The 27,986-nt window shown below is 38.7% G+C and overlaps 1 protein-coding gene across 1 annotated transcript in view; it reads right to left on the reverse strand.

Annotated features, from left to right (window-relative positions):
- LOC104538154 (voltage-dependent L-type calcium channel subunit beta-2) overlaps positions 1 to 26,329 on the reverse strand; it is a gene marked incomplete at its 3' end in the record, with an annotated part of 56,602 nt that extends 30,273 nt beyond the window's left edge. Inside the window, exons 1-2 of the mRNA XM_010181250.1 lie at positions 25,809 to 26,329; positions 24,867 to 24,986 (exon numbers count right to left, since the gene is read on the reverse strand). Coding sequence (XP_010179552.1) covers positions 24,867 to 24,986; positions 25,809 to 25,877 — 189 coding nt within the window. The remainder of the gene's footprint in view (positions 1 to 24,866; positions 24,987 to 25,808) is intronic.
- Between the last annotated feature and the right edge of the window lie 1,657 nt (positions 26,330 to 27,986).

The raw sequence follows: 27,986 nt of genomic DNA on the forward strand, positions 1-27,986 counted from the left end.
TACTATTAAGGGCACAAGCACAAACTAACCTATATGAAAAAAAATAGAAAGTACATAACCTGAAACTTAGGAAAGAATATTGAAGGGGAAATAATTATGAATACAATTGAACCAATGAATAGGGGGAAAATCAATATAGAATTATATACGATTAATTAGTAATATTAAAAATATTTTTTCCTCCTGCTAAAAAGATAAGTAAAAAGCAGATACAGAAAAGAGTTCTCTCATCCAAAGAAAAAATCCAAAACTCTGTGTTCCTGACAAAGCAGAAATATCATATATATTTGGTTCAGTCTTCATTTTTTTAAAAGTTCGCTCTTACTGCATATTTAAAAGGGAAAAAAAAATGAAGAAAACTCCAACCAAGAAAAAAGAGCCCCAAAACCATCTTGATGATGAAGGAGTAAAAATTAAGGGTAGAGAAAGAAAGGCACAAGTGACACAGAGGTTTAATAAAAATCCAGCTATAGCATATTTTGCTCTGGAGATCTTTGAGCCATAGTGGAGGGAAATGGCTATAGCAAATAGAAGAACTGTCAAGCTAACTTCAGTTTCTAGAAAACTGTAATTAAATAAAAAGCTTAAGCAGAGAAAGCATAAGATAACAAGAAAAACCTCTTCAACAAAATACATCACAGTCCTAACTTCTTTCTATAGAATATGCAGGCAGCAGAGAACCCTTTCTTTGCTGGACTGATGCTCTCAACTTTGCTCTTCTAATAGCCTCCCAAGCAAGCTCTAAAAGTATTGCTGAAATAAAAGGACTGCACAATGGACTGGAAAAGTTAAGGATAGTTAAGGATAGGTTGCTAGCAAATATGGAAGATGGATTTATTAATTTTCTGCATCCCTTGCCCATTACTATTACTTCCATTAACTATTTGGATGATGGGATATAGAATGTCCTTCTTAAATTTACAAATTATATTGAACTGGGAGAAACTAAAATAACTGTGGAAGAAAGTAGGAAGACTCCAAAAAATGTCCTTCTAAACTGGAAGAATGATACAAATGGAAAACAGACCAGAATTTAATCAGGAAAGCTGTAGATGACCAGACGCACCATCAGCACCGCAAATAAGAACTGTTTAACCAACTCGATAGCTGTCCTAATGACAGGATCTAAGAACTGGATCACAATGAGAAATGACTGTCATACATGTGTGAAAGACAGCACCCCATGAAAGATGACCAGGCAAGCATACAGCCTGCCAAGCCCAAACCAATCTTTCCACAAGATTTGAGAGGGGCTGGGGCCTCAACTGCACGTACTACACCATCTTGGGCACAGAGGGTGTAGGATGAAGAGAAATAATTTGAACAGGAACAGCAATGATGATTAGAGGTACAGAAAACAGCAAGGAGAATACAGAAACATTACCTATTTTTTAACTGCCAGAGGTTTTAATACTAAGTTACACAAATACCTATACAGAATTGCTTAGGTACAACTCATCCTGAGTTGATACAGAACAACAGACCTCTTGGGAATGCCTTGAAATCTCTTAAAGTCTTCATTTTATTTTAGTGTGCGAGCTCTTTCACATTTACATAAGTTTATTTTAAAACCAAAATACGTCGATCTTATTAAACTAATTTTAGATTTTATCTCCAGTCTTTGCCAGCTATTATGTCAAAAGTGTGATCATTTAACACTACTTAAATATTGAAAAAAGAACAAGGAAAAAAACCCCAGCAAGAGGACATCAACCACCAGGCAATAGACTAGTACTTAACATTCACAAAACACTCAAACTCTCTCTCTGTTCTACTGCTTCCACTTGTGTCAAACACATGCTGGACTCACCAGCACAGCAAATCTCCTCTCTCACACGTCTCATTCTGTTTTTGATGAACAGTGATATTTCTAGAGAATTATTTTTTTACCAAAAAACAGACAGGCTCTATGTACATATATATATTGAGTTAGTTAATTATCCATTTCTGGTACTCTGTGAATTTCTCATGTGTTTTATTAGTGTGGCATCTGAGTGCCATATATTGAAATTCATAAAAGCATTCATATACAGCTTACAATGGCAATATGCAGGCACAGAGAGAGGCATAAAAAAAGACTAGATCCAGAGTGACAGAAGGAAAGATTTCTTTTCTTGGATCCTAAAAGAGACAAGGTGGGGTTTATTTAAACTGTAAAAGTTACTAAGTTGCTGGGCAGAAAACAAGCCTTAAAGAAAAGGCCAACCCTACTCAGGGCAGAAGTTGCCTTACTCATTTAGAGTTTTCACAGTTTTTGAAGTTTGCCATTCTAGTTTTAAGTAGTTTAGGGAGTTTGAGCATATTTCAGGCTTAGATTTCAGCAAGAAATTTTGTTTGTTTGTTTTGTTCCTGTCACTGCAGTAATTGCCTTACTCATTTAGAGTTTTCACAGTTTTTGAAGTTTGCCATTCTAGTTTTAAGTAGTTTAGGGAGTTTGAGCATATTTCAGGCTTAGATTTCAGCAAGAAATTTTGTTTGTTTGTTTTGTTCCTGTCACTGCAGTAAAAGGAACAAGAGAGGACCCTGGCAAAGGATCAGAAAGGAGAGGCAAGCCCCTTGAGCAGGCAGATTGCTCCTACAAGGACAGCTGTAGTGAATGTGCTATATAATCTTCTGGGGAAGACGGCATGCAGGCCAAACACCTGAATATTCATCACTTCTAGACAACACAGATCATGAGACTGGATCATAACACAAATTACTTAACTGACAGAGACATAACTTGCAGGTAGCATGGCAGCTTCAAGAGAAGATATGGAAAACCAGGATCCCATGCAAGGGTTCTAGATACTCCCAATGGCACTAAGCTGCTTCCCTGATCTAAAAAAGCATTTACTACTAACATTTTTCTTTAATGTATGAAAGGTTTGTCCACTGTATGAAACTGAGTAGACAGAATAGTGATGTGCTGCCTCAGTAGTCAAATAAAGGCTCTAGATTTATTTAAACATGTCTCCAGAGGACATAATTCACACCAGTACAGTTTACACCAGGAAGTGCTTCCGCCTGTGCTGGAATAGCTCCACAGTACTACTGATCAAATTTTGGGCAAACAAAGCTGTAAGACGGTAACTTGGAGAAATAGTTACAGTTTATGGAAACATCTGGGGAATAAGCAAAGAAAGGAAGAAAATGTAGAAGCACTTGGACATCTTTCACAGTTGGAGAAGTAGCACATTAACCTTCAGCACTGAGGGTGGTTGTAGGTATAGTACAACACTCTGCCTCGTCTGGGAGGCTGCCACAGAGGCTGATGGGAGTGGGAGGATACATGCCTTGGTGGGAATCACAGGCCAAGATCCCCAACCCTGTGAAGAAAAGGGTTAGATTAACACTGAAGAGACAGTCCCCTCCAGGGACATGCAGGGAGCAACCCACAGAGAGAAAATGTCACTCTATAGTAAAGTCTGGTCAGGCTGCAGCTTACTGAGACACTGAAAGGGTGGGAAAGTGGCCCATAAAGCCCTCCTTGATCCCTCATAATAAGGGGGCTGCCCAGATGAAGTCAACCACGACCTGAAGGCAGGTGTATCTGTAAGCAGGAAAAGTCACAGGAACAAGGTGGGAAGTATGTAAGGAGACAGAAGCTCAGAGGAGCCAGAAAAACAGCCATACATCCTGGATTGCTGAACCCAAAGGACGCTACCAAGAAGTTGATGTTAGTATTCAGCCCTGCTACCAGATTTAACCCACAAAGCCTAAGGCATAGAAAGAAAAGCATCAGGTATCTGCTATTCCCAAGCTGCTCCCAATCCTAAAGCCATCAGACAGTGCAGTGATTTCAACATCCAGACTCCCAAGGGATGGGCAGGGAAAAGGACAAGAGATGTGAACAAGGGGGTACTCCAGAAAGCATTTTGTTTCAGAATTATCTACTGCAGTGAAGGAGGATCAGGTAACCATGCCTTGGCCTCCATGGGCCAAAGAGGAAAGTGTTAGAACTTGCTGATCCAAAGCTTTTTACACCCAGCAGAAGTGTGACATTCAAAACACCCTGAGGACTGATGAAATTGTCACAGAGGAAATAAAAAATAAACAGAAAGGCAAAGAAGAAAGAAGAGAGACAGCTTAAGCTGTGAAAGAATGTGTTAGGAGAGAAATTTAAGGGATGCTGCTTCTGTCACTTGTATTTGAGCAGCAGCTGACTGAGCCCGCTGGGCTACTGGAAGCAGCCTCGGCAGGTGAGTTAGTACCACCCTGCATCACAGCACTGCTCATGGAGAAAATAAGTATAACTAGCGGTAGATCTGGCATTTAGCTTTACCTCTGATGTGTTTACTACAGAGCTCGCCCCAACTGACAAAAGCACAGCAGCCAGTAAATTACGGACTTTTTTCATCAGTTACAACTGTAAATTGATTTCTTCTGTTTATTCTCATTTTATGTAACAAGGCAAAAGGTATAAACAGAATTTATGTTGGAAGTAACAATTTTATTCCCCCTTTTTCACAGTCCAGTCTGGTATAATGTGTCCTGGCCATGTAACTTAATGCTCTCATAAATCCCCCGAAGCTCAATCCTTTCTGATTTACCAGCACCAGTATTATTTACTCACATTTTTTTCTTCTACTATTTTTTTTCCTACACAAGATCAAATTAGCCATTTCTGAATTCAGAAGGAATAAGAGGATATTGCTTTTATATTGGACGTTTTATTAAGATTGTATTTTTCTTTGCTTCTGACATTCAGAAGCACTAGAGTTACAGGAAACCAGCAGACCACAGGAAAAATGTTTCTGAGACTTTTAGACTGGGTGCCCCAGGGAATGAGGCTCACAGCATCACACCTGGGGGCCACACGTGGCTGTGCTCTGGGGCTTGCTTGTGCAGCCATCCCACACACCATGACCTCTTCACCAAGAAAGTTTCCAGTCTTTCACACGAATTTGATTGAGGGAATAGAAGTCTATACATAGTAAGTTCTCTTAAGTTTTGTGACAATAGGTAGGCAGAAAAAAGCAAACAGAAAGTGTAAACAGTGCAACTAAGGCACAAATGTCAACTGTACTTTGCAATCAATCAAAAGTCAAAGTCAAAGAAATAGAGCGTTTAATTGTAGCACTAGAAAACTCCTTCGTTTTGATGGCAGTACAGTAACATGACAGTCTCAAGAAAGAGAAATGCAGTATGAAAAGGATCCAGTGTCTACAAACTACATTTATTATTCTAAATATCAAATTAAGTTTAGTATTAAACTCCACAAAAGGTAACATCAAGACATTCTGTGAAAAAGCTGTGTTCTTTCAAGCAACCTGCGAGAGTGGTTTCCTGCCCTGTGTTACAAGCAAGCAGAGAGGAGCATGCTGCCTTTCACCGGCTCAGTACATTATACTAGATTTGAACCATTAGCACTGAAAACAACCACTGAATTCCTCAGGAAGCAGAAGCTGTAGCTGACCCAGTAACCCTTGAGAGGCTTAGGAAAAGGAAAACAACCAATGAATTCCTCAGGAAGCAGAAGCTGTAGCTGACCCAGTAACCCTTGAGAGGCTTAGGAAAAGCTTAGAGCCTTTAAAAGCATAGCAGACACAAGCACTCAGCAGATCCTCCATTATAATTATTGTTTTCTCTCTGGAAAAGAAAATCCTACCACCAGTGAAAGGACCTTGGAAGACACATCCTTCTTCACAGAGGGGGATATTTAATCAGACTGCTGAGAGAAGTACCTTCCCATGAGATGCAGGAAGGGAGGAAACAGAGCAAGAGGACTTTAATTCCTGGGAAAATGCCTCATGAGGTCAGGAAATTACTGCTGATCAAGCCAAGAAAAGGGACACAACTGTTCCCAGAAAGAAGAGGGATGGAGCAAACAACATGAAACCTTTAACCTTTTTGTTCACCACATCAAAGTGGTCAACCAAAGGGCAATGGTAGCTGATTGGCTTTCACATCCCATACCCTTGCAAACCACTAGATGCCCCTGGACTTGTCATTTCTCTCCCATCAGCATTTCAGGAGCTGTTTCAAGTATCCTGATGATTTTACCTTTTCTGTTATTTCTTTCTTTTTTATTTTCCCCCAAATTATAAAGGAACTCTTCTCTAAAATCACAGTGGCATAGGTCTGTTCACTATTCTTCCTTCTTCACTTATATACATTTTTTTAAACACATGCCACAGATGACATGTGATTCTTCTGTTCAACTTTACAGGCAACTTACATACAGACAGAAGACACAACTGAAGATAGCAATGAAGATACGCCAGTTCAGCGATGATTTGCCACTCCTATGCACTTCACCAGTTCCCATCCTCAAAACAAACACTGTAGCCATTCACACAGCATGTCTTCTCTTTTCCCACCAGGACACCCAGGAGCTCTCCAGCTTTAACTATGTGTATGCTCTTGGCCCTCACAGACCTTTTTACAGCTTAGAGAAGTTCCCAACAGATTCTTGGATTTCACTGTCCTGACCCCATTCCTCCAGCCTAGGCAAAGCAGCAACCAACACCTCCACTGCTCCCCGGCTGCCATGTGTGGGGAAAGGACATGATCCCCCTCCACTGCCCAGTCTAGCTTCAGTCTTTCCAACCCGGCTGCTCTCTTTGCCTCTGGCAGTCCTGTTTCTCAGAAATCTCACTGACTGCTGCAGTGCTCCCTCTGACTGCCTCCTCCCATCGAGTATCACATTCCTGCACCCTCCTGGCTCCCTGTTTTCAGAAAGGATGGAAACTAATAGCAGGTTTTGAGCTAAATTTTGTGGTTGCAGCACTAGAAAATCCTGCCAACATTAAAAAAAACCTTAGTGAACTCTGCTTGCTACCTTTGCACGGAAACAAAAGTTAATGTGATTCCCTGGCACGTTAAAATGAGCAGGATCAGTCTTGGTTTTACAACATCCTTTCAACAAGGTAATAACTGACAAAACCTTCTTATTAAAGTATACCGAAGCATGGCTATCTTCCACATGCACATCCAAGGAAGACTGAATGGCACAGCAAACCATGACAACAAATTACGCAAGTGAAAAATGCCAAGTACTAACTGTAAAAACAGCTGAGGGAACACTGTATTTGTTTTGACCAAAATGTAGGTTATAAAATCCTTATTGAACTTAATGGAGCTCGTTGTGAAATGGCAAGGTGACAAAGGGGAAGCCCAGAACCTTAGAGCACAGCCAGCTCCTGCCTGAACGAATCATGGCATGGCTGTCAGCTGCTGCTGCTCTGCCAATGTGACCCATGGCAGCAGCTTCTGGAGGCTGCAGCCTGCTCAGTCCCCAGGTAGGCTCATGCCTCCATATGGGGCACAAAACTCCTCTTTTCGCCCTCTTGTATAACTCAGCTAAAATACAAAATGGAACAGACAGTATGTGTGCTATTTAATTATTTAAGAAAATACTGTACAGGGTCTTAGGCCAACAATTCTGTTTAGGGTTCAGACTAAAGAGATATTTCCACTAGCGCTGTTAGCAGAGATGTTGCTCCCCAACCTTGGTTATAGCATGGGAAAGGTTGTTACTGATAACTAGCTAAGGGAAAGAAATTAAATACTTTCAATTTTGTAATCAGTCCATCAATGACAGACCCCAGACTCTCTGACTCTGCTTTTTGACTAATTTTCTAGTCACATATTTTTATTTCTAACATAAAATTGAAATTGTGCTACATGTTGTGATTTTTAAATTTCATTTACTTGTTCCAATATGTAACTAAGCTGTACTGACCAAAAGTCATAGACTTCTTGCCTCAAATGGTGTTTAAACAAATTGATTTCTATTTTATTTGTATTTGTAGTCATGAGTTTAAATCAAATTATTAGCAAATTATTTTTATAAAAGTATAAGAACCATTTTACTTAAGTTACATAAGAATAAGAACAATCACTTTTCAGACTATTTCAGAGAAAGTTAATCTCAGTCTTTTATGAGGGGAAAAAAACCCAAAAAGAAAACATAATTGGAATTCTTTAAGAAATCAGATACTCAGTTTTGCCCCTGACACATCCTGACAGAAAACTTCTATATCTGTCAGAAAATTCCAGGACAACTGGAAGTACAACTCATTAAGATACAATAATCTATAGGGTAAAAATCAACAGAGAAGTATTCTCTAAGGTACTATAATGACAGGAGAACATAAGTAACTATCTGTTTTCAAAGTGTGATATACCAGTTACTTTGAAATCATATTTACTGTTAATTTAAAATAAAAATGTATTTTATAAAGACGTGATAATCAAATGACAGTCCTCAAAACAAGAAAGTCCCTGTTTTTCATTGCACTAATTCACCAGGAAAAATTTTGTATTTAACATGATTCTTGATTTACAATTAGCTATCCAAGTATATGACTATATAATCAATTCCAATTTAGCAGGGTTACTGTCCTCCATTCAATGTTACTATTTCCATTAGTAACCTTTGCAACTAATGTGTTAAAATATATCAATTGCAAAGGCCATTACTTTAATGTAAAAATCGTAAATTACTTTTCATTCAACATTAGTCCTGGACAAAAAAATGACTTAGCAACACAAAGGGTAATTAAGAAATCACCTATACAAAGAACATTGCATTGAAGAACCAGCCTCAAAGGGGAAGTTGTCTAGACAGAAATCCTAAGTAATATATCTTCCAAGGAGGAAAAGGTAAGTCTGTTCTTTAAAAATACAAAATTACTAGCATATAAAATTCTTACCAATACAAAACAAGAGCAACTAGTGAGTAGGCATAGACTAACACCATGGCAGACAGTTTTGTCTTTATTCTCCCTCTGGTGTGTAACCAGCTTAAAGAATGGGAATATTTTACCATGGAAAAATGTTGCACAGGTCTAAAAGGCAACAATGAAGAAGCTTATATTGCTACTTGCATGCATTCATGATTGACTAAACCTTGAAGTTCAGAGTAGGAATTGTGAAGTCACAGGTATTAGGATTTATGATGTGCTCTAAATATAGATAATTTAGGTCATAACCATAAGAGATACAAACAGTCCTCAGAGATAACCCTCATGTGACACTGGTATTACTTTAAAAGGAGTATTTCTATAATAACTCGTGATTAAATATAGAAATATGACAGCAGTGACTCAATCTAGATGCTGTATGGCTTTTCTGTAAGGCTCTTCACACAGATCTGGCTGTGCAGTCACTGGACAAACAGCACTGAGGCTGCTTACAACAACACTGGTTTCCTTGGTAAATAAAACTGTCGTCTCCAAGCATTCCTATCTTTTAAAGATATTTTCTAGAATTTTTTCAGAGATACAAACTCATTTTAGTGAGAAACAATAAATGAGAAATAGATAACATTTCATCTATTATCTTAACCGTCTCAATTCCCAGAACCCTTGCACTCATGAAGTCAGTAATATGCTAGAGTATCTAAGTTACTTCCTGAAGTTATTCAGATAAGAAGATATTAAAAGCAGAAGAAGAGATGTACAGATGGCCACATGCACTAGAGACAGTTTTCAAGGGTGAAGTGATAAGGAACGTTCACATTTCTCATCTCCCCTCCCTGTCAGCTGATCGCTTTGTGAAGGCAACCAAGTGGTGCTGCCAAGATGCATAATTTTTAAGTTTCAGATTATCCAGTCTTTATTCTTATAGTTCATCGTCTTTAAAATTTTATGATTTAGCTACAACCTCAGCTTTCATTTAAAAACAAACAAACAAAAAAACTCTAAGAAACAAAACCACAGAAAACCCTAAAGCTAGGGTTTTTCTAGTCCTTACAATTGTGAAAGAAGGTCTGAAAATACTTCCCAAACCTTACCTAAAGGCTCAGAAACTTAGGAGCTCACTTAAGAAGTGACATTGTTTTTAATGTTCGCCTTGTGACTTCTTGAGGTCTGCAACTGGTAAAACTGCATTTACTTCTCATAATTTTTTTCCCTATTTATTTCCTTCCATTCGTTGCTTCTTCATCACCAACTATACTTCTCAAATCTCCTACATTTTGCTTTTTTGACGTTTTCTCCTGCCTCTCTCTCAAAGGGCACTTGCAACATCCTCTCTCTCTTCTCCTGCTAACTCTGTCAGGATTAACTGGATAAAACTATGCCCAGCCCCTCAGACCTCAGTGCTACAGTAATGCCCACCTGGTGCCTGTGCAAATCTTCTCCTTTCACAGACTCACTGGAGAAGGTGTGAGAAATGCCACCTGGCAAGTGAAGGAGCATATAACCACCAACTCCCTACAGGCCTTGCGGACAAAGAAATAAAGTGCTGCTGTTTCTCATGACAGGCCACAGGCTTATCATTAAATTGACACCACAGGCCTGAGGCTCTTGTCTTACCCTGCCTGGAGACTTGCCTTTTTAAGTAATTGTGGGGTAAAAGCACTTTGCTTCATGGACTACATTTTGACTTAAAGCTGAAAGCATTTCACTATTTAATGTGCAGAAATTCACTGCAGCCTACTAACAAATAGACTTCTTTCACAGTCAGTGCAGGCTCATTTCTTTACCTGTATCTATTATTTGCATACATACATTATACATGCAAAAAGTGCCTCCTTTGACAGACATTCTAAACTGATCAGAGTAATTTTTAAAAATTGCAAAAGCCTATCTGCTAACTTCTACTTTAACTAGGCTAAATATAATGACTAAGGCCAGGTTTGAATACAGAATTCATATTACCATTTAAACATTCAACAGCAAACAAAATATGTTTCTCAAAACTGGCTTTCTGCATATGCAGCCTACCACCTCCCAACTTTAGTGAAAGTAGGAGTGATTTAGAGGCCATTTAATATGAGACAGATTTTTTTTTCTTTTAAGTTCTAGAATGACACTAAAATGTAAGTTTCTCCTATTCCTCTAAATTTCACTCTTGAGATGAAATAAGAATTTAAACACGATCTACGTGTTTTCTTAATTTTGCTTTGTAATGAAGTTGATCCAAGGAATTCTCTCTCTAATTGCACTGAAACCAGGTCTCAAAGAAGCTGGCTGGAAGCAAGACAGTGTCAGTGCTGGTGTATCATCCGCTGGCCATGACTGGCTTTTTGTAAGCTACTCTGAGTTGGCTTTTAGCCAGGTGGTTAAATCTTTGAGCTGCTGGTCAGGGTGTGGAAGAAATTTAAATATTTTCTATCTCTAAAAGCAGACTTGAGGAGAATCTGGTGTTAAAGCTTCTGTTGGTCATCCTGGATGGGAGATGGTAAGGATGCATGTGTTGGGACTCAGAAGTGAACAAAAGATGATAAAAAGATCAGAAACATCTGCAGAATGTTCAATGAAGATTTGTGAGATTTTATCCTTTCTGTCTCCTTCCAAAATGAAACAACTTTCTGTAGACACAGAGTGCCTCAGACAATGTGCGGTGAACCACAAGTATTTGCTACATCTACAGATAACAAAAAACAAGAATTTGACATTGGAAGACGCTATGGATACAACTCAGCAAAAGCTATTGTACAATATAGATGAACCTACAGTCATACAAACATGTCTACTTGCTCTGAAAAACTCAAATGAAGCAAATGTAAAAAAAACATTTGCAAAGGATGAGCAAGGCACAAGTGTTAATACCTCCATTACAAGTTCATTTAATGCAACAGGGATGCGACAGAGGCAGTGACTGGTTTACTATGACTATTTTAGTTATGATTCCTGCTTTTATTATCTTCTCTTTTTTATTGGGGTCATCCAAAATCAGTACATGTTTCAGTCTGGCTGGAGACAGCTGATATTCAAAGGGCTGTGAAATAGCCAGACAAGTGCAGAAACAGTCTGAGCTTCAACAGAGCCCTGTGACACCCTGAAACACCACTGGCCACCACTCCCTGGAGCCTCTTTCATATGACAGTGACCAATGCATTCTAGCAGAGATGCCTACTACCCTAATACAGTGTCTAGCACCCATTATTTGGCGCTTTACAGCTAATTAAGAGAAGCCTTACCCTGCACACATGAAATCTCTCTGGGTGTTATTCAACTCTCTGTTAAATTTGACAGTGTAAATGCAAGAACATGTGCATCCTCCATCTCTGCAAAAGGTTTCTCTCCTGTGCATACTCAATACTGATTTCACACAGGGCCCAGCATTTGTTAATGCTGTTTCTGTCCTTAATATAGTTAAAGCAACACACAGCAGCTACTCTGCAGCTGCTCAAAGAAATCATGCACTTAATGTGTTGGGTCTTCATCAGTTTCTCTTCATTTTACAGTACAAAAGACCTCATACTTTACTACAGATCTCAAACCTTATATAAAATGTGAAGAACACAAGGAGCAGTGGATGTTCAGAAAATGCTAATAAAATAATTTAAAGCCTCTTTATCTGAGCAAAAATCTACTACAATAATGAGAATTAAAATAATACATTTTTGAGGTTTAGGATTCTGCAATAAGTGACAAAATTCTACAAAAACATATTTTGACTCTTTTGAAATGAATATGCATGACCAGACTGCTTAATTATATTCATATTCTTTCAACAAGATAAGTTTGGGGTCTTAGAGCTTAAATAGCTGCTTAATTTACTAGTTAAATACAAACAGTATGTTCTGAATTGCTCCAAGATGTTATAAGACATTATCTCCTATTTCCATTTAAAGTTCTTCCACTGGAAAAAGAGCATCAACAGATTTCAGCAACTTGGTAAGACCTCCTTCCCCTTTTATCTCCAAGTAAACTTTCAGATTGTTAGAAAATGTGTTAAACAAGTTTAAGTGAGAGAAAAGGTCAGGATATTCAAAGTAGACAACTCTTGCCAACATATTCAATAGATAGTATTCTATTTTATCCAAGCCAAATGGTTTTATAAGAAGACTGAAAAAAACCCAGAGTAAGAGAAACAAACCTAACTCCTTGCTATAAAGTGAGAGAAATTGTGTCCAACCTAGGTTTCCCATATTTCTCATAAATGCTTAAATATTTCTTAGCCCTGAATTGGAAGAGAGATCAGTACATGAACTTTTATTGAGCTGTATTAATGTTTGTGGGATTTGACATGGAGGTTCTTGAGTTAGAAAGCATAGAAATTTCTGAAAATAAATGGGTTTATCAATGAAAATCAAGATTACTTTTTCAGAGCTTTTGAAAGAATTGGCATAGTATTTTTTTATGTCTAGAGCTTGATGCTATCATTATATGGTAAACCTGAATCTGAACAGACAGTATCATAGTAATACTGCCATCGAATAATCTATATAAGCACCTAAATGAACCATCTCACAAAACAACCGTATGCTTTCTGCAACATCTCAAAGAAATGGATTTAGGACTCAACGTTATTTTATTTTGTATACATGCATAAGAAGCTTGATAGTAACAGTAGGGCATTAATTTTTTAATCACTTCTCAAAAAGAGAAATGTCTTTGTGTCCACAATTAATAAAATTTATACTGTTAATACACATACAATGAACTCTAGTTTCATACAAACATATCAGATTAAGATACTATTATAGCGTATTTAGAAGCCTTTCATCTCTGCAATTCCAGTCTCCCATAAAGGAGATTGCTTTAGTGGGCATGGTTTATTACAGGTAGTGGTTTGGGTTTTTTTCTGACAAAAGACCACTGTGGTGAGAGTTTCAAATCAGGATTAAAACATACAGGGAGAATCCATGGGAAGTCATGTACAAGGACAGAAATTCACGGTGCCTACAATTAATCAAGAACTCAGTAATGAATAAAACAGAAAAAGGTGTCAAAAAGCATCTTTGTGATAATGTGAAAGGTGTGTGCAGGATGGTGTCAATATTGTATGTTCCAGCTGTTGAATTATGCTTGTCTTCATTCCTGTCTGTGTGTGCAACAGTCCTGCAGCAACAGCAGAGAGCCTATAGCTCATGGATACAGGGAAATTACTCACAGTGTGCAACACACACAGAGGTTTAAAGAGAAAATGCAGGTATGCTTCTGACTGTGGGAACACAGCTATCCACCAGATTGCACTAGGCAAAATTTCTAGCCTGGATTTGCCAGAGGCATTCAGGAAGAAATACTGAAATATATCATTTTGGACACAAAAATAAGATCTCAGTTCATGACAGAGTAAAGCAGCTTAAGAAGATACATTGCTTTATGCCCTTCTATGTCTTGCTCCTTTTCCTGAGATTAAGCAAAAAGAGTGTAGATGTGTCCCTGTTCACAGCAGACAGCTTCTGAAGGTAAGTCCTGAAGAGCAATCAAATTCACTTGCAACTGATGAACAACCAACAGCATGTGCTGTTATATCAGAACCTAGGATCAGCAGTAGATTGAGTGCAAGATCCTACCCCTGACAGGAGAAGATGGGTATCTCAGCTGAAAAGGGTACACTTACTTTTTCAGTCATGTGGTATAGAGCACTCAGTTTCCATCCATGTTTCCATATCACAACACACTGCTGCCTATGAGACTGCACCGTGCTCACAGTGGTTAACTGACCTGGCTTAGAAATAACCCTACCAAAGTAAATTAATGGAGCAGCTGCGGACGGAAACTTCTTAAACTAATGCTTTGGAGCCAAGGCCACTGCCATGAAACTACATTGCCAGAGAGACACTGCACAATCAAAAGGTGCAAGTTAAAGACCTCTGAGTCTGAGAAATGCAAGGCAAAAGTTGAGTCTTCCAAACCTGTTCAAGAAGGTCAACGTTCAACTCCCTGTATCTCCTCCTTTCCACTAGATTTTCTTCAAGCTGAATCACAGAACAAGGCTGTGTGAACCAATCCACATTATGTCTGTTCCTTTCCAAAACCATTTTGCCCTGTCTACCCTTCCCTAACCTCCCCTCATCCTCAGGCCTGTACCTCAATCACAGGCTTTCAAGAAAAACTCTTGGATTCAGAGCTTTTCTTGGAGATTTTACCCAGCACTGAGCCAAATGCCAAGATGAGCTCTTTCTCTGGAAGGCAAACAGCAAGGATACAGTTATATGTTGGGTGATTTAATCTGCTGATTTTATGCTGAATTTAGAAGTAAGAGTAAGGTATCTTTCCTTTTCTGAGGAACACGTGAAGGTTTCAGCTGCATTTGAGTTCACACATACATAGCACGTCTACACCAGCACAGCTCTACAGCTTTATCCTCACAAAAGAGAAGCACCTATCTGCTTTGTCACAAGCTGCTGGAGTTACCTTGGTCCCCAGGTCACTGACGGCAGAGCTGAGACAGGCACTGGAAACACTCCTCTTCCTCACCTTCCTGTAAGGGAACCTGATGCCACATCCCTGTGCCCGCAGCAGACAGCTCAAGTGCCAGGAGAGGCAGCAAAAAAAGACAGACCCATGCTCAGCCCCCACCAAACCAGCTTCACTGAACACACCAGGGTTACTATAAAGGCAGAAAATAATAAGCAATATCATGCAGCACTTCCATGGTGGCTCTGTGTTACATCTCAGCTGGATTAAACTACCAGGAAACACCAGGGGAGAAGGCAAGGAAATCTGCAATTTGTGGGTGAGTCACTTGCCTCGCTGCAAAAAGGAAATAAAGGGTCAAAATAATGAAAGTGCTGGGATAAATGTAGTAAGTTCCCTTACAACTCCTCTGAGAAGGATGCTTTCAGCTGTAATTTGACTGTTACTAAAGTCAGAAATACATTTGCCTTTCCAATTACTGCCATTTATTACTTCTCATTATTAAAGGCAATGTGCACAGCTGATTCACAAGATGGCAGGTACTCAGCGTTTCTTCCCGTTTTTATTTCAGTCAGGAATATTTCTCTCATGACAGCCAGAGGTGGTCAGGAGTTACAGTAACCCTGAGTGCTTTGTGCTTGTCTGTTTTACCGCAAGTGAGATATTAGAATCTGGCAACTTCTTAAAACTCAATTTTCAAATAATTGGCAGAATGGATGGAGTCAAAAAGCAGCAGGTGCATCTCTTCTCTTACTTCAACATTCTGACATCTCCAGTCAAAATAATCAAAGTAGCTGCAGTTTGATCCTTCATCTTCCTTTTCAAGATACTTTTTCCTTCCTTTTCCTTCAGTCACCAAAAAAGGATGGCTTGCAGTTCAGTAACACAAGTATATTTGCACAATAAAAACCCAAACCACAGACTGCATCACTGCTTTCCATACATGTCAAACACAGAGCTGTTAAAAATACTGAAAACAAGGCATCACTGGATTTTGAATTCCACATATAATAAACAATAAGTCACATTGAAAACAGATATTTATCTGATAAGATTCACAAAATAAGAATAAAGGACAGTCTTGTTCACATTTAAATGCCACTTGTTGAGGGTAACCAAAAGAATTTTTTAAAAAAGTAATACAATATTTACAGTATGCTAAATTGCCCAAGTATGGGCAGGGAGGAGACTAAGTAAAGCTGCAGATAGTAAAGAAAAAGAAAATGGGAGAAAGTTGTGGATTCTCTCCAGCAGTAGTACTAAAATCTGAATTGTCTGCAGTTGTATCACTTGATACTGTACCACTTTAAAACACTCAGGTAACATTTGCATAGGTGTTGCTATCAATAAGCTTGGATTTAAACAAAAAATCCTCGATGAAAATATCATATTTAACTATTTAGTAAGGAGGAGAAGGTTTGGTTTTTAAAAAACAAAAAAAAAAAAAAAAAAACTGCAACAAGTTTCAGTGGGTCATATCTTAGTGAAAGTATGTCACCTAAAATTTACATATTAAGATTTCATATCGGTTCCAATAAAAGTATTTGATTACTTCCTTCCTTGTTATTAGAGCTGAATTTGTACAATTAAGTAAGTAAAACTAGGTAGTTGTAAAACTGTATGACTAAAACCCATTGTATACATTTACATCACAGAAATGGAGGGAGACAGGTAAATGATTATCCATCCTTCCACAAATAATAAATGTCTGTTTAATCTTTGATATTTCATTGCAGCTCAAAACATATCTCAGCACATACACTTTACTTTAGGATTGACTTTAAAGGCATAAAATAGAGGGTTTATGCAATGAATATTCCATATCATATTGTATTTGGAAACTGGTGACTGAAATGCTGGAGGAAAATGTCAATCCAGGGTTGGAGATTAAACGTACAGAGAAGGAGTTCAGAAGTTTCTGTGGGCTTCACAAGTGAATGTTAGGAGAAGTCCATGCTATGTTTTTTGGCCTAGGACATACTTTGGCTTTACAGAGAATATAGACAAAAATATGGCAGGAAAACAACCTGCTTCAGTGGGGGCCTCTCTGAATTTTCATTTTTCATTAATTTCTCTCATATTATGAATTATGCAGAATCTAGACACTGTTCACAGTTTAAGTTGAGTTTTGCACTTAAAATGTTCCTAACCTGGGAACACAGAGTATCTTCGTCTCAGGTATCAGAGGTTTACTTTGCACTCCTACAGATTTTTCTTACATTTTATAGAACCAGTTATTAGTTTATGTAACTAATGTTAAATTTTCCAAAGGAAGCACTTTTGAATTGGCATCTAACATCAGTCTAATTTTACACTCTACTGCTACCTATAGTTACAACTCACTGGCATCTTGATTATTTTTGAAGCTTCCTTCCATTTTTTTTTCTGAATAATTATAAAACCAAAACTAATGATAATTTTTTTTTTTTTTCTTCCTTCTTGGTTTTTTTTTTTGATGGACTGGGTTAGTGAGGAGAGAGGGGATTCGGATCTTTGCCAAGGACTCAAGAGCTGTGTCTCGGAGCTTGCTTTCATTGCAGATGACAAGTACCTCTGCTGCATTATAATACACGTCAGCCAGGTGTTTGCTCTAACAGAAATCAGGTTAGCTTCTGAATTCGGTGGAAAACAGCACTTCAGCACAACAGCAGAAAGGTAATGCTTCTGTTGTCCAAACTAGTCTTTCTCCTAGCCACTGTATCACATTAGTGGTAGCTGGGACACCTCTGCAAGGTGAGCCACTGTTGGCTGCGCTGAAGTCCTTATTCCATCTCATTCCTGTGTCCAAAAAGCCCAAGGCAGTCCTCCACCAACTCTGATCACAGGACAACTTTGTTCTCTGGTAAAACCCTTCTATATTATTACAAGTCAATCCTTGGTACAACAGTTCTCCCTGTGTGCAAAATGAACACTTTACAATGGGAAGTTACCAGCTGTAGAACATAAATGGCCAGTTCAAGTTACCAGTGCTATTTATCTAATACACGTAGACATATATACAAATGTCTACCCATATATACACAAGTATGTGTTTATGCATACACATAATGCATACAGAGATGTATAACAGCACACAGATATAAATGCAGGTCCACAACCACAGACATTTAAAATCCTGTATTTTATTGATCTCAAGAATAACCAAGAGCCCTAGTACTTGTATAAACCTGCATCAGTAATGCCTACTTTTAAAATGTTTTACAAATGCACATTTAATTTCAGAAAAAGAAAATATTTTTTAAAATATAAACCCCCAAAAAAATCTCCAGACAGATTCTACGTTAAGCTGGAATTGTAATGGGAAATATACATCAATCATTTAGAGTAAAAAAGAAAAAATTATGTAAATTAACCCCCAAATAGATATTACAGGTGCAAAAAGCTCGACATTCACCTTAAGAAGATTACAAACATTTTAGCTACTATTAACAATGGCCTTTGCTCTGAAATCTTGTTTTCCCCTCTATTTTCAAATCAGTATTCTCTTTGAAGTAAAAAGACATGTGCTAGCCACTTAAAAAAAACATGGCATTCAGACAGCTGGACCAGCTGCTGAGAAAAGCGACGTTCTGGATTGCTGCACACTGTCTCAGACGTTGGCAAAAGTAAATCAAACCCTATAAATAAACCTCAAGAAAGTTAATGAGCCAGGTCATATATGTCTTAATTTGAAATTCCTTTGCTCAGAGAGATCAGCAGCATCTACCTATATCTAACATCAGCGAAAGTGCTCACCTTTGTGCCAGCCTGGGTAACCTGCAAAGGCATATCTTAACTCCTCTCCCAGGGTCCCTCAACGACACTCACTCCCCACTGAAAGCATCCCTAAATCTGCTTCTCATCCTCTCATACGATTCCCATGAGCCTCCATAGCCTCTGCTGACCCTACACCAGCGTCTGGCCTGACACTCGGACCCATCCATCACTGCTGCCCGAGCCACAGTGAGGGCTGGCCCGAGCACGCTTACTCTGCAGCTCAGCTCAGCAGCCACAGGTAGGAGGTGGCATGCAGCTGCCACCAGGTACAACTGGTCAGCAACAGGCACATCAGGGTTTGGGAACCTCTGCTGTAACCTCTGCAGTGCCAGCAGAGGCTGACAGCAAACAGTTCGCGTATACCACGGACACCTGAGAGAGAAGGAGGATGAAAAAGTCAAGACAAAGATTTAAGATGCATGTGGGTGTTCATAGTTGGTGTACAATGCTTACTTTGGTTTAAATATTTCTTCAACTCTTCTTTTAATAAAGAACTGGTTTAGCTAAAAAAAAATAGTAAAGTTAGTATTACTGCCCTTTACACACGAATTTAAACATACAGATAAAGTCAGAGCAAAGACATCTTGTCAAGGAAGCAATCAGGTGCATGTGAAAGCAGCAAGTGAGAGCCGGCAGAAGAGCTATGCTCATCCTCGAGACTTTTTCTCAGTATTGTCTCTCTGTTCCTCAGAGATAATTTATCTCTTTTTGCTGATTATTTAAAAAATGTCAGGATAGTCTAGGATCTGTCTACAGTTAGGTATCTAAGTTTAGGCTGTGTTAATATCCCTACACTTTTTTCCGCACTCACACCCAAGAAGCAGAAGACGAAAGGACACTTATGAAACAGATTTGATCACTATTTAATCACTGTATGAATGGGAGATGACAGATGACAGATGTTTTTTAATTAGAGAGTGTACTATTTCTTGAGCATTCTAGTCCAGGTTACGTGAGACCCCGCTGGAAGAAACAATCCCAGCCCCCAGACAATGCAGCCCAATGGTGAGAACAAATAACCTGTTCAGGGAAATCACCAACACAACGACAGGCACTAGTGTTAAACAAGTGTATATACAAAATACATCATGAACATAAACAAGAAAAAAATTACAGGTCACAGACAGCAGTATAAAGGGAACTGCGTTATGTCCCAGTCTTAAATTCCTAAGGAAAACCAGCAGAAATTAATGGAGAAAATTAAGAAAACAAGTATCAGGAATGCAGAACTCGCCTGCAGCAAAGCAACGACCAGATTTATAATTGTACTTTTGGATTAACACCTCATTTATTTCCAGCCAGACCACTGTGCAAGCTCCCATGTAATCCCAACAACTCTGACACACAACATTAGCTATCTAAATGATAACATGCGATGGAAGTATTCTATAACAAAAGGGCAAATGAGAAGAAATCAATGAAAAAAATAATACCATACAGAACAGCTAACACAAAATACTACCCTATGTTGCTATGGCTTTGAGTGCTGTTCAGCACCACAACGTCCTCATAATTAAGAGAAAATAGAAAGAGTCTCCGTGATGGAACAAGCTGACATAATATAAGGACACACATCAAGGTGATGGGCACTTCTGGTCTGTCAAAAATGCTACTGCTGCTTAAGTAGACAAACCTTAACTAGCTTTGCAGTTGTCTGCTAGCAGCATGGGGTCATTCAGAGACTGTGAAACCTGCCTGAGAGTGAAAAAATACTTAAATAACTAGTCTTGGCACTCTGTGCTGGATAATTACATCTGACAATCTTTTTCATGCTTCAGTCTTGCAGGGATCTGCAGGCATTATCCCAGCCTGCTACACATTTCAAAGCTGTGGTCCCCGGCCCGTGCACAGGGGCAATGCATTACAGTTCAGACATTGCACTGTTACTCACAGTCACAAGCCATCACCATTACCACAGCACACATCAAGAAAGCAAAACACAACAGCTCATATTACTGCCTAAGAGCCAGCAAAGAGATGTCTGGTACAAAAATTTCAGTCTTAACATAAAAATTATTTAAGTGGCCTTTTAAACTAGGCCCATGGATATTTCAAGTTTTAACGAACTCCTAAAATGATGCTAGCAGTAGGGCGTTAGGTAGAGTGCAAACATAGCAGAGCTGAGAGGAATTATTTCCTATTCCAGACACAGTTACCAACCCCTGAAGGCCACAATCCAATTTTGACAACCATTTAAGAAGTTTCAGAACTAAAGGATGTTGAGAACAATCCTTAACAGAGAAAGAACTGCATAGGGTTGACCCTCAGTCCCTTGTGAGAAACAGAACCTGGATCATTAACTGGCATGTTAAGTAACCAAGGTACTAGAAATAACTTAAAATTATTTCATTTTCCAAAATGGTGAAAATCTTCTATAGATCTCATTTGAAAATTGTCTCTATATAAGGAGCTTTAGAGCCATAGGGGGTAAAAAAAAAAAAAGGCAAAATCTAAATATTTGAAGTGAAGTTTACAGACCACCTAAATAATTGCATTTCAGTCAAAAACTAATTCATAATATATGATGTGCTTGAGGCAAAATATATCAACTTCATATTTGAATTGATTTTATTTGCACTGGAGAGGGCCAAAAAACATTACTGAAGTTCCCTTTCTTCAGTATAAACTTTAGTTCATTTAGTAATGAATTTAAAGGTCTCACTAATACTTGCACCTCGCAGTTTTAATTTGATATCATCCCTTTCACTCACTGCCATATTTTAAGGGAGGATTACTTGAATACTTGCAAGGAATAAGGAAAAAAATAGTTTCACTTACTATCCTTTATTTTGAATCCTCATCCTTCAAAAATAAAACACTTTTTTCTGCACAAGTGACAATTTCTAAAATACTAACACTAAAAGCAATTAATGTCATCAGGCTTCTTTTTTTTGACTTGTGAATGCTTAAGATGCATATTTTTATGGAAACAGGAAATTTGGGCATTGTTAGCATGCCCTGCTCAGCCACATCACGGGTCCTCTTTAACCTAGAGACAGCCACATGCTATTGACTACAAGGATGATATTGAAGAAATCCTCAATGCCTTGAAGTGTTTTTTTCTGTTTAAAAAAAAAACCAAAACAAACCTCAAACCTTTCTGTATTTGCATTGCTGAACTGTTCTAACCAAGTACATTTTATCTTAGCTTTGAGCTTAACAGCTTCAGCTGAAGACCTGCTTCCCCTGGGAGCAGCTGCTGGCCTGCAGGTCCCCTCATCAGTTGCCTCTTAATTTTCTGTCTCTGAACAACTCCATAGATGTGCCCATAGCCCCACCTTCCTTACAAGTAAGTCACACGCCAAAGTGAGTCAGCAAAATCTGCTTAACCATTTTCGAGAGAAGCAATGCTTGTATAAAATAAGTAAATAAATGTGGCAAGAACGAGTATTTTCTTACATGTTTTTTATATTTTACCTGCTTGGATATGTATCAGATAAGCATATTATATTCTGGCTTCAAGTTACGTAAACACTAAGAATCTATAAAAATCCAAATTTAAGAATCCTGAGATCCTTCTAGCAATTTGCCATTGTGTGCTTTATTGCTATATTTTTCTCTTCAGTTTAAGGTGTTTTCCCTAGCTGTAAGGAACGAAAATGGATGTCATTAAACTGTTTCCATTAAGTGCGTGACACAGTTCAACAGATTTTTGTCATTTTCCCTCCACTGCTGCATTATTCATGTATGTCATCCTCTTCTAATTCCTGTAATAAATACAATTTTAATGACTTTCTTTAGGATCAACACTACTACTCACAAATATTAAAACTTGCTGCCTGTGGGAAACAGGTCTGGAGGCACATAGGAGCCAGGCAGCACCAACACAAGTCACTACTTCATTAATTTTGCTGTGTTTCAGGGAGGTAAAGAACTGAATCACCAATAAAGGCAAAAAAGCACATCATGTCATATTTCAGATCTACTAGGGTAGGTTTAATTCATGTCTTTTAAAATATTTAGTTCAAATGTAAGCATCAAATGCATATAATATTTTATTTAATACTATTAATTTAAATGTTTCACTAGACTAAATACTACAGTTACAGCCTCTACACAAAATTATTTCCATACATTACAGCCTGGAATGATTCTTAACATTTGACTTGAGAAACAAAATTGCTAATGTAGTTCCAGCTTTAATGATTTAAATAATTAGTTTTGTATTTTCTGTATGAGTGGAATTACCCATTGTTATAGCAGGTTGATTTTGGCAGTGCCTTTGCTACTTTGACTGTTCACAAGTTGTCTTACAGTTTCAGATGGTGTCAGACCTAGAGACTATACCTTATGCCAGCTGGAGTGAGAACATTGCTTTGATGTATAGAAATACAGTTTTAAAAAGTCAAGGTCTGAGAGCAGTTTCTCTACAAACTACAATGGCAGCTGTGCTAGAGGTCATGAATATTGCATAAGGGCTGTCCATGCATCCAAGCCAGCATCAGTAAGCCAAATTCCCATAGCAACACTCACATAGATTTACTCATCACTAAGAGATGCATCAGCTCAGCAGTAAGTGCTGTACTGCTACCCTGATTAGTCTGCAAGATATTATTACTTCAACTCTTCTTTTAAAGATTGTGCACTTGCTGATAGAATTCAACACTTCACCTGAATTTCAGGGCAGCCTTTATTATCTTTCCTAGGAGCAAAGAAAACTGAAACTAGCAAAAAGCAACCCTGATAAAACTGAAACTCCTGGTTACGATCAGCAACTTCTCTAAGATATAAGGTGGAAGGGAAGAAGCGGGCTGCTGCTGTCGAGTTTCTGCTATACTGGTCCCAAGACAGCTGGACCTGACTTCAAAGAGTTGCTCAGGATCCCTTGGCAAGTTCCAGTATCTCATTAAAAAGCTGCTTTAGGAGCTCTTATTAAATATGGGTCAATGATTACGTAAACCAAAAAAAATAAATCTTTGGCTCCCCTCTTCAAGTTTTCTGGTCTGATCAAGCTGTCTGCTTGTGCATTATAGCACTGCATTATTTCTGGAGCTGGTCCTTGCCATACAATCAGGTGCATAGCTCAATGTTCTGGACTTCTGAATTTCTGAAGAACCCTTGTAAAACAGGTCGCATAAATGGGCAGAGGTAAAGCTGGCAAGGGAAAAGGAAACAGATTGGGAAATGGAAAGGAGAGAGTAAAATAAAAAACAAGGCAAAATGGAGGAGGGGAATCAGAGAGAAAGTGAGAGAGAAATGTAGATCAGGTAGATCTGAGGAGGGATCTCAATATTGTATTTAAATATAAGATATGAAAATAGAAAACAGACCTTGTAAAACAGTCCTACACTGAGATCTGGCAGATAACATACTAAAAATAAAAACTGGAATTAAGTGATAAATGAGTAACAAATAATATGAGCATGATTTTTACAGTTGCAATAACATTTAGAGATACAGCACACAGAAAAGAAAAAGAAGCCCATATCCTGTCACTGCTAAAACCCTCACAGTCCTAAATGTATCTCATGGAAAATTTATAAACACAGAGCAAGGACCTAAAGCTCATTTCCTTACTAAATTGTCACTATCTGCCAGGAGTATGGAGATAGAAGGTGAAATCTTAACAAGTCCTAGAGCATATTACTCACAGGGTCATTTAACACACAAACTGTAAAGAAAGTCAGTGGATCTTCAGGAAAAAATACCTTTCTAACAGATTGTCCCTATTTACATATGACTGGTAGGGACCAATCCTTCATTGAAAGGAGGTGAATAGGACGTTTGAGGGCTGATTTCTAGAACTGTAAGTTCCGAGTGCCATAGCCATCCACGGGCAAACTTTCACAGATATTTTCAGTAAGAACTCAAAGCTTTTGACTCTGAAATACATTGCAATAAATGTGTATATAAGAAGAAACACACATATTTAAATACACAAGCCAATCAAGTGCCTCTTATGAAAAACTGATACCAAGTGATTTTTCCTGGAAAATAAACTTCCTCCTGCTGTCTGGAAAGTCTTTATAAGAGGTCTTAAGCTACATGTTAACACATTGAAAACATTTGTATCAGTAATGGATGAGATTGCAGTCCTTTAAAGCCAAGCAATTTATGAGTCTGTGACATGAAACAACACTTTACCTTTGCTTTTTCCAGCTGTGCCTGGGCCTGTCGCTCTGCCTCTCTCCGCACTGCTTCCCTGTCTTCTTCCAGAGATACATCTGAATCGGATGGACGGCTGGTGTAGGAGTCCGCCGAACCCTGCAAAAGGAAAGAAAAAATAATGTTACAACCTGTTTTGGTGTTTAAAAAAAAGTAGAAGTGGTTCTACACCTTGCCTTTTCTCTTACTTCTGTATCTCGGAAAAGAGAGTATCTACCCAAAAGGGAAAGTCACTTAGAAAAATTATGTCTAGGTAAATATTTTCTTCTGGAGACTTTCCAAGAGTGCAGGTGTCTTCCTCAGTGTTTTATTTCCTGTACTATCCCCACACTCTTATTTGTGTGCATTTCAGCAAGCAGTCAGTTGCTCTGTAGAGTTACAGCAGTGGTGCAGTGCAGGGCTGAAGGACACACAGCAGCTTCAAGGATGGCTCCACAAAAAACAAAACTCTAAACAGTGACAGTATTAGCAAGGAAACAGACTTTTTATAATCAAAATGCAAATTCGGTATCAATAATTACCATTACACAATACCACTGCTAAAAGATTTAACCTCTGCTATCAATTTTTTTTTAGGGCAATCTCTTTACCTGACACACTTTCCCCATCAGAACTGCAAATGGCTCGTATCCATCTCTGCCCCTCAGCAAAACATGCAAATAACCACAAATCAACTTCCAACTAATAAAATCCGTCTGGACTCAACACATGTCCCCATAACACCACAATGGAAGCAGCCACAATGCTAGAACAGCTCTATAAATAATGACAGCTTTGCTTCCCCTCTGCATCTCCGTGCATGCAAAATAGAGTTCTAATTCAATCACAATGAAAACAACTGTCCTCTCCTCACCGGCTTTTTTTTCCCTCCCTCTCTGCAATGTATACGATACATGCTAATAATGAAAATGTAGGGCTTACACAGATATCAGAATTCTTCAGACGTCCTCCTTTGGCTCTTTTCAGAAGCCTGATCCAGGTGGCCTTCATTAGCCAGACAGCTCAGTTATTGTCCGCAGCTGCAGCGCCCGGCACTGATCTCATAAAACATGTGCACACTGAGCACCGCAGAATCACTGCTCCTTTCCTATCCATGCTCTGCTGCGAGAGCCTTCCTTCTCTTCCCTCTGCCTTTCAAGCTTGCAGCCTCACTGTTTCCAAGTATTCTACTGCAGTTAAATTCTCAATTTTTCTCATGCCAGTGAAAAAAAAAAATCCAGAAAAGCAAAAAATCCACACCACCTCCAAAAATCTCAACTTGAATGATAAAAAGGTTAAATAAGCCAGGCTTCAGGTAAATGTGAGAAATGCTTCAATTGATCGTAAACCGAGATTGATCACAGAAAAATACCTAGGGCATTTTCCCTTTCTGTTTTGGGGGGTGGATTTGGCTGTTAAAAATAGTGCTTATAAAAGAACCTTTTAAAATCCTGTGCAAAATGAATTCAGTGACATTTGCAAGTGCAAAGTTCATTTCATCTCTTCCTAGATTGGCTGGGGGTGGGGTAACAAGCTGTTCATAGCACTGGGCATGCTCCATATGTGCAGCCTTTTACGCAGATGCTCACATCACACCGGGTTGTTAGCCTATGCCAAATTGCCATTTTACATCTCAAGGGTAAACAGCTGGAAAACGCAAGGTCTGTGCAAAACTGGGAGAGCTGTTACAGTGTCTCGTTCCCGACATGTGTGCCTGCTGCCAGCCACATTTCCCTCGGACGCTCGGGTCTGTCACACAGTGCTTCCCTCCACTGCAAAGTGCTGAGCTCCACTCTGTGCTCTCTTACAAAAAATGTAAATCCAAAAATATGCCTGTTGAGCAGGAGTGTAACCCCCTAATTACTGCTTACATTCTTCTGACATTAGCAGAGGAAAAAAGCAAGGAACAACTGCAGCATACCACTTAACACATAAATATTGAATCCTAGTAAGGCAAACGCCAAACAAAACATTGAATTTCTATATTCTGCTTTTCAGAGTCACTCTCTATCCTTTCATAAATTGACATGGGAATAGCATGCTAAAGCATGGTTTTCTAGGGCATTTACGATTCACTGACAGACGTGTAATATTCTAGTTGAAAAACATCACTGTAGCTGACTGCAGTGCCTGCCTTGGATATAAATTCAGTTACAAGGAAAATAGAGAACAGAGATTACAGCCAAGAACAGTGGTCATGCACATGTCGTAGTACCTCTGCATGTCCCAGGAATGACCAACTCCAGCCATGGTTTGCTGCTGGATAACGACAATATTGCCCCATCAGAAGTGATGCAGCTGCCTATATTCAACAACTATGAGAGCAAACAGTAGTTGCCACTACGTTGACAATTTAAAATAAAGGTAAATTTTAACTTTCCAAATGTTTTATATTTTCTTTCCTGAAGCTTGTAATAGTTACAGCAAAAAGTTTAATAAGATGTCTTTGAACTAAGAAAGAAAATTATTCCCTAAGGAATAATAATTGCTTATAGGAGTCCAAATACATCTGCTATGTTATATTGATCTTCCAAAACTAAAATGCCTAGTGACCTAAAGCAAAAGGAGCAGAAAATAGAAGAAAATATACTCCAACTTTTCTTGAATTTTTCAAAAAATCTTGTGTGTTAGGAAGTTACTCCGTAACCTCCCCAGAGCTTTTCAAATTTGGCTATTCTTTAAAATTTCCCTTTGCCACAACTTCTGACACAGCTCCCTGATGGAAATAATGGCAAAGGACAAACAGCAACAAGCAGACAGAAGTTTAGAGTTTAAATCCTATTATGGATACAATCAAAACCATTGATGTTATCACAGCATTAATAAAAGCTGAGACTGTGATGAACCTACCCCCACAGAGCCCTAGCCCCCAGGAGATTCTTGGGTCCCTTGACACTCAATCCCCTTCAGAAAGGGTACATCCAAACCCTTCTCCACCAGAGCTGCAGTTCCTTGGTGCCACTCTGCTGCCAAGTGAGGTACCATGTCATAAAACAACCCCGAAGCTAGACTACCTTTAAATAAAAGAAAAACAAACAAACCAGCCATTATGACTGAAACAGCAATTGCACAATGGGCAGTGTGAGTGATAGCTTCATACAGCACTTCCACAGTGAACAC

The sequence above is a fragment of the Mesitornis unicolor genome, unplaced genomic scaffold, assembly GCF_000695765.1.
Source record: "Mesitornis unicolor isolate BGI_N332 unplaced genomic scaffold, ASM69576v1 scaffold523, whole genome shotgun sequence".
Taxonomy (NCBI): Eukaryota; Metazoa; Chordata; class Aves; order Mesitornithiformes; family Mesitornithidae; genus Mesitornis; species Mesitornis unicolor.